This window comes from Sorex araneus, chromosome 2 (assembly GCF_027595985.1).
Source record: "Sorex araneus isolate mSorAra2 chromosome 2, mSorAra2.pri, whole genome shotgun sequence".
Lineage (NCBI taxonomy): Eukaryota > Metazoa > Chordata > Mammalia > Eulipotyphla > Soricidae > Sorex > Sorex araneus.
Genome location: NC_073303.1, coordinates 13,774,839 through 13,786,602, shown reverse-complemented (window position 1 = coordinate 13,786,602; position 11,764 = coordinate 13,774,839). Strand labels below are relative to the sequence as shown.

At 37.5% G+C, this 11,764-nt stretch overlaps 1 protein-coding gene across 1 annotated transcript; it reads left to right on the top strand.

Annotated features, from left to right (window-relative positions):
* The first annotated feature begins 1,032 nt into the window (after positions 1–1,032).
* Positions 1,033–11,156, top strand: PRL (prolactin). Its single transcript, XM_055129223.1, has 5 exons — positions 1,033–1,086; positions 3,394–3,578; positions 5,444–5,551; positions 7,876–8,055; positions 10,823–11,156. The coding sequence occupies exons 1-5, from the start codon at positions 1,059–1,061 to the stop codon at positions 11,012–11,014; spliced, it is 693 nt and encodes a 230-aa protein (XP_054985198.1). The 5' UTR covers positions 1,033–1,058; the 3' UTR covers positions 11,015–11,156.
* Positions 11,157–11,764: the final 608 nt, after the last annotated feature.

Below are 11,764 nucleotides of genomic sequence, written 5' to 3'. Positions count from 1 at the left end.
TACATTAAGAATCTTACATGCAGATTCTTAATAATGGTTACTGAATGATTCATTCCCCACCATCTTCATTTCCCTTCTTATTTTTCTTGAAGCAATAAAACTCTTATCATCTGACATGACTAATAACTTTTCTATATCTTGATTTTTAGTATTTTCAAGTGTTTTCTTTTCAAGTGTTTTTCCATCTAAAGAGGATCATATAACTTTACATGTATGTTAAAATCAAAAGATAAAAAACAAATGAAAATGCCAATTTTGGGGCCGTAGCGATAGCACAGCGGGTAGGGCGTTTGCCTTGCACGCAGCCGACCCGGGTTCGATCCCCGGCATCCCATATGGTCCCCCAAGCACTGCCAGGAGTAATTCCTGAGTGCAAAACCAGGAGTAACCCCTGAGCATCGCTGGGTGTGACCCAAAAAAAAGAAAAAATAATAAAATGCCAATTTTAAGTCAAAGTATAATAAAGATATGTCCCTTGATACTGGACGTGAACATAATGTGTAAAAACAAGAAAAAACTGAGGGAAATGTAAGAGTATAGCAGGAATAGGAAGTCCTATTTCTCTCTCAATCCTTATTGTGTATTTTCTGATATTTCATGTGTAAGTTTAAAATGTGAACTTCACCCCATAAATTTTGATTGAAATAAAGAACGTCCCTCAATAACATGCCACACATAGGTAAAATAGAAAGCCATATTCAAGAAACTGCAGAGAATATTTAAAGCACAGTGACTTCTGTTGTTCTAAAGGTGCTTTAACCCTGACTAGTGTCTACACATGACCGTTTCTCTCATTTCCTTTTGGTATAATGAATCACAATCCTTCCTAAGCAGTATGTCTTCCTGAATATGAATAAGGAGTAAAATACCATTTGATGTTTGAAATTATGGGGGTAATCCCAATGACGGAAATGAATGACTGGCAAAAGGGAAGGGAATACCTGACTAAATACATTCATGAAGATGTCAAAGGTTTATAAAGCCAATATCTGGGAAAGTGAATGTTATAGGACTACCAGATCATCTCTGGTGAAGAGTTTCTCGAAATTATCAGCGCCATGGACAATAGAGGGTCATCACTAAAAGGTACGTGCCACTGAGTCAGTGACTGTATTAACACTCCTCGGGATGGGTGTATTAATTGAGATGATAGCTAATATTTTCTCAGCAAGAAATTTCAAAGTTGGGAATAGCTATCTAATTATTGATCTACAAAGTAGTCATACAGTTGTACAAGGGTGCCGCAGAGATTCTTGATAGAGGAATCTGCCTTCTTCCAGAGACATTTGATTAATGTTGAGATGTTTTATGGTTGCCCCAATGGGAGATGGAAAATGCTACTATTATCTAATGTATCAAGGTAATAGATGCTATTAAATGTATGATATTGAATAGGATATGTGCCCAGAACAAGGAATTTTCCAGGTTAAAATGCCAATAATGCCAACGTTGAAATAGCTTTTAATAGATTAAGACTAAACGAACTTGTGAGTCCAACGTGTCACTACACTAGTAAAACAACACTGGCTCCCAGGCTTCTTTATGGATTTGGTCAAAATAAGTCATGAATCTTTCATCTATGACACCATAATTTATAAAATGATAGTAGAATTTTCTCTTAATATCTGCCAATTTGGCTTAAACAACTGACATCTTATGAAGAAAAACAGACTTGTAAATACTAATCACCTTTCCTGGTTGATGTTTCTAAGACAAAGAAATTAGTAGCAACAATTAAAAAAATCACCTAAAAATTTATCTATTTTGTTTCTCTTAGATTATGACAGTCTTTCAGGTAATAAATATATAAATGTATTAGACATGAAGAATATCCTTTCAATTATGAGCCTTCTAGAACAATTCAGTTTCTCTACCTGAAAAACATTATTTGTTTACAGCCATAGTTTAAATATACATTGAGGCTCCTATTTTAAATATACTGTGAGGCTACACTAGGGTTGACTACTGAGGCTAAAATACATGTTTTGAAATATCATGTTTTTGCCAGTTATTGTGAACCATTTCAAAATGAAGTAGCGTTTAGTATTGAAGATAAAATTCTTTTTTTTAATTTTATTGAATCACTACAGATAAAATTCTTAAATTTACATTCTATACTAATAATATTATTAATTATTTGGTAGTATTTAGATTTAGCTAATTCTACAACTACATTTTTGATACTTGCTTAGTTTTATCTTGCATTCCCAATTACACCTACTGAAGAGAAACCTTTGTTTTCTGATAAATATGTTTTTATATAACAGATTTTTTTCAAGTGGTTTATGCAATTTAAGATAATTTTAACATGCTTCCTTTTGAATGTGTTACGATGCTTTTTCTTCGGAAAGTGTCATTGTCTAGAATGCATGTGAATTTCTGAGATCCATAACCTACTGAGATAACAAATAGATGACTACGTCACCTCTGATAGTCATCAAAGGGAAAGTAGAGAGAAATCAACTTCCTAGGGCCACTTATGCAATTAAAAGCAAGGAATTGCTCTTTACAAGGCATGGGATTAACTTCTGGGAGCACTGAACCGTCTTGATGGAGCCTCACTCCATAACACAGAGCCCACAGGTATGTGTGATGTGACATGACAAAGTGACAAGAGGAGAATATTGGTTCCCGGCCTTTTCGGCCTGCTAATAACAGGTGTTGGGAAAGCATCATTTAACCTCGTCAAGCCTCTCTTGCATCAATTTAATTTGATGATAGTAATGAAGTCAGAAGCTGCCTTCCTCCCTGAGTTACTGTGAAGCACAAAATTTTGGAAAATTTTAAAGCTTTGGCAAAAGTGTCTAGCAAGTGCACAAGGTTAATAACACGAGTTAGTTATCAAATCTAAGCCATACTATTATTTTTATATTAGCATTATCTTATAGCATTAAAAAATCACTAAATCGTGTATTTATTTTATCAGGCAGTCAGCTAAAACAAACAGATCCACTGTACTGTTCTGGCCATTTCAATATCTAAAATGCAAATATTTCATACGGAGTTCGAAAAATCATAGACTCCTAAAATATACTGCTGCAAACCTGCAGAAATTCCCAAGACATTCAACTATCTTAAAAAAGAATGACCTAAACACCCTGGTTCAGAATTCATTTAAGCTCCAAATGTTTGCAAAGTACAGAATTGCCCCTGACAGCAATAGGGAAAAAAAAAAAGCAGGGAGTTACCTATTTCTCCAGTTATATATCTGTGTAAATATAATTATATATCTAAATTTACACAGTGGAAGGTGTTGATTCTTCCCCCACCCTAGCTATTATAGTACCAAATAATAAGTGGAGGGCGACAGGGAGAGAGATAAGGCTTCCAGGATTACTTTTGATAACCTCAGCTGAATAGACCAGCTCCATGGGACTCACATTTTCATTTAAGGAGGATCCCTCCTGCTTCTGCTGCTGGTGGGATCAAACCTCGTCGTGAGCAAGAGCGTGCCCTCGCTGTCCATCTGTCACTATGGGGCTGTCAACTGCCAGGTGTCCCTCGGAGACCTGTTCGAACGCGCAGTCATCCTGTCCCACTACATCCATAACCTCTCCGCAGAAATGTTCGCCGAATTTGTAAGTAACAAGCCTCTGGCTTCATCCAAGTGGGGTCCTTCACATAAATAACAGGGGCGTATCATGGCCTAAGGGAGAACACTGCGTGAGACAGCTTTCCAAGAGTTCAGCTTCCTAGGGCAAAGAAGTCATCAGTTAATAAAACATGGAACAAGAAGAAAAGCATCATGATTTTATGGAGTGCCTTTGAAATATGTGCTTGCGTTCATTTCATTCTTTGCAATTTTTTCCACAAAATTTAAGCACTTGGGTTCATCAGCTTGGACTTCCATTACTGAGTACTGCAGAGTGGCTGATACTTAGACAACAGAAACTTGTGTTCTCATAGTTAACAAATGAAAGACCAAGGTCAGGGAGTAACCTGAGTCAGGATATTGTGATAGCTCTCCCAGCTTGCTGTCTTCCTGAGTCCTGGAAGGGAAGGTGGGAGAAAAAGAGAAGTGGGGAGGAGAAAGAGAACTCTCTGGTGTTTTCCTTTGAAGGACACTCATCGTTGAATCAGGGATCCTTCTGATGAGTTCACTGAACCTTAACTCCACAAAGACTCCATCTCTCCAGTTGTATTACAATGGGTCTTCAACAAATGAAATAGGGGAGGGGAGAGATAAAGCTGATGAAAAGATAGGGTTTATGACTTGCCTTTCCATGTGGGGAACACACATCCCTGGGTATTCTGCACTTCCCACACTGTTCATGTCTACTGAACAAGAATTGCATTATGGTGGACCGGGTGGATTAACAAAATTAAAGTAAGCTGAATCCATATCAGAAAAAAATAATAATAGATATATGAAATGCTACAGTGTAAAGAATTAAAACTACAATGGAAGGACTACATTTAGAGTTGGAATCAATTATCCTCTTTCTAATTAATATACTTGAAAATGTGTATATCAACCTTTTCAGGTCAATCAGATAGCACATACTAGATTAGAACTTCAGTGGATCATAAAAACCATGGCTTAATATAGTAAAAACATATTCATATAATTCCCTTCCTAATTTTTATTTTATCATCCATTTTGATTGACTATCTTTTTTCCTCTAAATCTGAATAATCTCTTTAAATACTTGCAACTTTTGCTAAGGATTATTCTGCCAGTGCGTTAGCTAATTTTCCCCCTACTCTTGGTGCCATGCTTAATATTTCTCAAAATAATATCTTGTTTTTGTGCTTATTTTTTTTGGTCACAAGGAACATAATTGCATTCAACATCTATAATGGACTTGGTAAGGTACAATGGTATGGTATCAAACCTAAGTTATAATATAATGCCAAGTAAGGAAGAATAGCCATTCAGATTCACAGTGAATAAGAGATCAACTGGCTCTAAGTACACATACACCATAACATTTGGTTTAAATATTGAAGCAAAATGGCACTTACACTTTTAATGTTTCATAATTTTATGATGTTCATGCTTACTTTTCAAATAGTAAACGTGGCAAAGATGAAAGTAAAGAAAGGAATGGCAAATAAGGGAAGAAGTTGACAATTTTTAAAGTTGGATTATAAAAAGAAAAGGTTTAGAGATCATGGACTCTAAAGGTAGAATGATTTTCTTAATTCTTTAGTTTGAATTTTTCTGAAGCCCCTTTTGTTTTTGGTTTGTCTTTGGACCACACCCAGAAGTGCTAAGGATTACTCCTGGTTCTGGCTCAGGGATCAGTCCTGATGGTGCTGGGGATTGAACCTGGATGGGCCACATTCAAGTCAATCCCCCTGCCCACAGTACTATCTATCCTCTAGCCCTGGAGCTCTCATTTTAGAAAATACTATACATCTGTCAAATGTACCAATATCCTAGTAATCGATTTATTTAATGCTGAAATGGACCTAATTAAATGTGCTTGACCATTTCCAGGACAAAAGGTACGCCCAGGGCCGAGGTTTCATTACCAAGGCCATCAACAGCTGCCACACCTCCTCCCTTTCTACTCCTGAAGACAAGGAGCAAGCTCAACAGATTCGTGTGAGTTCTTTATCTAGATTTTTTTCTCCAAAATTTCAAAGTACCCAAGCATTATCGTGTTCTAGATTATCAGGAGCCTGATAAGAGGTAACGGGAGTTGCATATTCAGAGAAAAGCGAAGGTTGAGTGAGCAGAGAGAAATTAATTCATGTAGTTGACCAATTCTGAGCAAAATAGAACGTTGATAACTGCAGCCACAAAATAAAAAAAGAGACCTATATAGAGACAAAATAAAAAAGAGACCAAAATTAAATAGAGACCTAAAAAGGACAATATCTTACGCCTAGGATCATGTTGATTATAATGTATGGAAGCTGAAAGCATGAATTGAACTTTCCTATGCAAAATATTAGGCATGATAAAAAAAAAAGAAAAGTGCGTGCTTGTATTTATTACTAACTATTAATGACCCCCCCCCCACAGGCAGCATTGAATGCTGCAGACCACTGAAGCAGCTGACCCATCTCTTCTGAGTTTTCAAGGCTTTCCTTCTGATTCTGCTTCCATTTTCCTAATATCTGCTTCTTTTTTTTTTTTTTTTTTGGCTTTTTGGGTCACACCTGGCGATGCACAGGGGTTACTCTTGGCTCATGCACTCAGGAATTAACTCCTGGCGGTGCTCCGGGGACCATATGGGATGTTGGGAATCAAACCCAGGTCAGCCGTGTACAAGGCAAATGCCCTACCCACTGTGCTATTGCTCCAGCCCCCTAATACCTACTTCTTTATGCTTCACTAATTCCTCTGCTACTTCTCACTTCTAATGTCTCCCACCCAATCAGGGCCTATTAAACAGTCAGTTTTACTCCTCACATTTGCAACTATTGTCTCTATTAAGATGAGGTCAAGGTAGGCATGTAAAAGTCTAATAATTTATCACCGCTCTAATGTATCATTGACAAAAATGATATTTTTATTATTTATAATCCTTTTTCTCTGATTATCTGCCAGAACCACATACTTAACATGATTTAAAATAAACATCTTCATCACATGTATAACTCCCAACAAATAGATTCTGTTCTCTCTTTAGAACTCTGTTAATGTTATCAGAATTCTGAGAAGATAATGAATAATAATTATGGTTATGATACTCATAATGGTAAAATGATGAAAGAAGGTAAATAGGAAGAAGAGTTAAAATTTATTGAGTGCTACTCTATTTCCAGACAAATTACAACATGCTTTTGGTTGGCAATTTACAAATTTGTTTTACAAAGTACTATAGTTAATCCCACACACACAAAAATCCGAATAGACAAAGTATTTCTCAGCTATTTCCCTTGCTGAGAAAGTGAAACTTAGATTTGGTGAGTTATGATGTTTTTCAGCAGACACTCGGGTGGCGAGCAGTGAGCCTGGACTATATCCCCAGTTCAAAACCTTTGCTCTTAAACGTCTCTCTTAATGGTAATGTCCACTGTCCTAGCACTATTCACTTTTTACCTGGTATCTCCGTATTGTGTCTTACGTTCACAGCTTTGTACATGTCTCCATTCCAATGTTCAGTTCTCTGTTCTTTTCTCATGCTGCTAGAACTTACGATGTTCACAGACACGTGGCATAAGCAAGCATTTTAAGGCAGTGATCAGTTCCTTGGGTTTGCATGCACCATGCTGCTACCAGTACACTGAGCAAGTGGAAGTATGCAAAAACCTTCCCATGCATTCCACTGCTGCTGCTGCCATTATTGAAAAGAGCACTGTACCATGTCATTCACCTGCACAGGCCAATAAAACAGACTTTTCGAAGAGCAGCATCAAAGCAGGAGTAGAGGGAGCTTGAAAAGTATTATGTTTATGAATGCATTGTTCAGTTTCTCTTTGCTCTGGCATACAAATGAATGCATCAATACACAATTTCAATTGTTAATATGAATAAGACTTTGGATTTTAAAAAAAATGGGCCTTTGTCATTGTCCCTGATAGGATCTATCATCCCAAATCAGATAAAACGGGCACTACATAGGAAGTTCCAACAGTATTCTTTGGTGTCTCCCAAGCAGGAAAAAAAACAGATAAAAGAACTCAGGGAGTGAGAGATGGTAGAATTTCAGAAAGAAAACAAAATTCTTCAGATGATAAATTAGAGCTCCCATTAGGAGTATTTATTTACATATGCCAGGGTATCTTGCTAATTTTAACAAACTATAAGCCAATGGTACAAATTGTATATTTTTACAATGTTCATCACCTATCAACATTTTACATGCACAAAGCAATGGGAAAAAAATGCATTTTTGGTCTACTGTAGGAGCAAAAAATCATATGTAATTAAATGTACTGTATGTTTATTTTCATGATATTTTACACACGGTGCATTAGCAAGAAGACCTTCTGAGCGTGATTCTCAGCATGCTGCGTGCCTGGAACGTCCCTCTCTATCACCTCGTCATGGAAGTGCGTGGGATGCAGGAAGCTCCGGACGCAATCCTCTCCAGAGCCATCGAGATTGAGGAACAAAACAAACGCCTTCTCGAGGGCATGGAGAAGATCGTGGGTCAGGTAAGCAGAATCCTGACGCTTCCTTGTTTTCCTTATCGGAGAAAGAGGTGACCTGTGTGGTGAGAGCTGCTTGGAAATTGCTCGCTTTGTAAAAGCACAACACGCAGGCATCCCCTTTTCTCGACTGCCATTAAGGAAAGCAAAAGCATCGTGTCTTACTGTGAGAGTCGACTATAAGACTTTTAGAAGTCTACTGCAATATTTGAAAGGTGTAGTCTTTCCAAACACTTCCTAAAAGTAATTGAAAAATATTAAAATATTTCATATTTTCAGGGCCATTGCAATAGTACAGCAAGTAGAGTGTTTGCCTTGCACACAGTCTACCTGGGTTCAATCCCCGGCATCCCATATGGTTCCCCAAGCACTGCCAGGAATAACTCCTGACTGCAGAGCCAGGAGTAACCCCTGAGCATCACTAAGTGTAACCCAAAAGCAAAAAAAAAATCATATTTTAAATATTAAAATACAAAATATTTTATATTTTAAATATTAAAATATAAAATGTTTCATATTTTAAATATTAAATTATGAAAATATTTTCAAGGGAAAGAAAACTAGAAAACAGAATCTGCAGGATAAATGTTTCTCTCAATTACTCATGGACTCCCTCTGCTTATATACCTTCTCTTTTCTCCCCAAACTGTAAAGAGAGAATCAGAAGGAGAGAACAGAACAACAATGACAGGTTGATTTCTATTTCCCGTTCTGTATGGATTTATCAGGAAGGAAAAAGGTTGAACAGATGAGGCCACGGTATCCATAGTTTGTCACAAGCAGTTTATTTCAGTGAGTCCAAAAAAACAAAGAGGGTACATCTTTTTTGAAATAATTTTTATTTTGCAATTTACGAAAAGTTGTCTCATCTAAATTTGTTTTGCTTGGGGCTCCAAATCAAAATACATACATATCATTGGATTTCATCTCCCCAAATAGTATGTCATATTTTGGTGAACACTGACAATAATGCATCTCAATTTTCTATGGGGCGACTTCAGCATGAGAGAGGTAACATCGAAACAGCTTTCAGGGTTCTCAGAAATAATGTATTATCTAAAGAAAAATATATGATTATAGGACTAATAATAGGAGCAATTTTATGTTTCTCATATTGTGTACAAAGTACATGTCATCTTCTGTCATTTTGTCATTTCATAGAAGAATATCTCCAACAAAAGTACAAATCATATTTTAACCTAGAGACATATGAAATAAATACGTGGATTTTCAGGTTATTTTCTACACGACTGTGGGCCTACTTTCTAAGGTCACTCATTTGTTCTAGAACACCACTTCATTTTCTGGTTCATTTTAAAAACCATTCATTTATACTTGTTTATATCATTGTTTCTTGCACAGTGAACTTTGTCTTAGTTTTCAAGTATCAAAAGTCATAAAGGTAAAGCAAAATGCAGGTGAACACATACAGACAGGCATGTACACAGCGCACACCAGACACATACACACACACACACACACACACACACACACACACCACTTCAATGGGATTCTCAGGTTTAAATAATGTTCTTCTTTGCAGACTAAAGTTAAAAATGACCTACAGTAATCCCATGTTTGTAGCAGGGAACTCTCCAACTTGGTTTCACAACTGATTCCTGGATTTCTCACATGTGCAGGGATCTCAGAATACTAATAAGGACAAAGATATAAAGTACATCTTTCAGGCTACCCAAAATTCTGTTGTCACAATCTCCTGTCCACCTTTCCAATCATTCCTTACTACACAGGGTGAGGCTGCTATCAACACCTCCACTTCTCATAGCTACCTTCTCCAGTACCTCCCAGCCCAGAGACCTCCAAGGAAAGCAGCTATACAGCATAGAAATTTTGGAATTATCTATCTAAGGGGGATAGTATCTATCCCCTTGGCCACTATAGCAGCTTACATTAGTCAATAGATTACATGCATATTTTTTTTTCTTTTTGGGTCACACCCGGCAACGCACAGGGGTTATTCCTGGCTCTGCACTCAGGAATTACCCCTGGCGGTGCTCAGGGGGCCAGATGGGATGCTGGGAATAGAACCTGGGTCGGCCGAGTGCAAGGCAAACGCCCTACCCGATGTGCTATTGCTCCAGCCCCTGATTACATGCACTTTAAAATATTAAAAACAGGGCTGGAGCAATAGCACAGCAAATAGGGCATTTGCCTTGCACACAGCCAACCTGGGTTCAATTCCCAGCATCCCATACGGTCCGCCGAGCACTGCCAGGAGTAATTACTGAGTACAGAGCCAGGAGTAACCGCTGTGCATCACTGAGTGTGACCCAAAAGAGCAAAATAAAATAAAATAAAATATAAAATACAATCCTCATTACATCAAAGTTTTTGGTACGTATTCTATATAGAAGATATAATTAGATCAAAGCAGGAAAAATTTCAGCACAAGTTTGGTGACCTTTCAAGAGAAATAAAGTACATAGAGGACATGTGAGAAAAGAGCCAGGATATAAAAGTTCCCCAAAGAAAATTGAGATCAACTCCCCTTTTGTGCCTCGCTCACATTCACGTCTACATTCAAATCACAACTTTTTGGTTCCCCGTCTCTTTACTCCTACACAAACAAGATTGATCTGTGGTCACCTCCATTTGAGAAAACTCAACATAGATTTCAGGTTACCAAGAATCACCAACGTGATCATTCACCACTCTCAAGTTTGACTTTCCTTTTAATTCAACAATTAGGAGGAATGAAGATTAACAAAGGCCCATAATACTAATCCAACATCATGATCTTTTGGGTGCTCAGGTTCATCCCGGAATAAGAGAAAATGAAATCTACTCTGTGTGGTCAGGACTTCCTTCTCTGCAGATGGACGACGAGGACGCCCGCCTCTTCGCTTTCTATAACCTGCTCCACTGCCTACGCAGGGATTCACATAAGATTGACAATTATCTCAAGCTCCTGAAGTGCCGAATGATCTATGACAGCAAATGCTAAGCCCACATCCATTCCATCTATTTCTGAGCTGGTTCTTAATGATCCATTGCCTTATAAGCTTCTTTTAGTTTTATAGCTTTTTAATGCATGCTTGGGGGTAATGGGTCTCATCTTAAAAAATAAAAACTGACTCCTCGGAGACGTCAAACTCTAAAAAGGCAATTTGTCAAAGTTTCTTGTTTTCACGTTGTAGAAAATCCATCGCTGCCATGAAGAAACTCCTATTAAAATGTGTCACAGATTTGTCACAAATAGCACAAACTAGCATTGCAAATAAGACAATTAACAGCTTACTTTAGCATCATAGCAAATGATAGTGACTCAAGTTGCTAGAATCAAAGAATTAGATGATTATCATTTGTGTGGGTCATACTTCCAAGAGACTCAATTCTCAGGATTCTTTATGAAAGCCAGCCACATAACTATTAGCTTACATTTTCAGAACTATGACCCACAATGTAAGACTAGGAAACTAAACTATCATGCACCCACATAACACTATTTTTACTCAACAGTCTCAAAATTATAAGGAAAGATGCCTTCATCCACTTGGCTACTGTAACAAAATACCACAGGCAAAATACCACAATCAAAAGCAATTTATTTCTCATAGTTTTGGAGACCAGAACTTCGAAATAAGGGCATTAGTATAATCAGGTGAGGGTTCCCTTATAGGTCATATCAGAAGGCCTAAGGAGTTCTGTGGGTCTAGCTGAATCATGAAGAATTCTGTCCTCTTAATGTTTTACC

Bases quoted from the DNA above. Each gene is read 5' to 3' on its own strand.
- PRL (XM_055129223.1), top strand. From the start codon at position 1,059: ATGGACAATAGAGGGTCATCACTAAAAG. The intron at 3,579-5,443 runs GTAAGTAACAAG...GACCATTTCCAG, and splicing joins CAGAAATGTTCGCCGAATTT to GACAAAAGGTACGCCCAGGG. The intron at 8,056-10,822 runs GTAAGCAGAATC...TTGGGTGCTCAG, and splicing joins TGGAGAAGATCGTGGGTCAG to GTTCATCCCGGAATAAGAGA.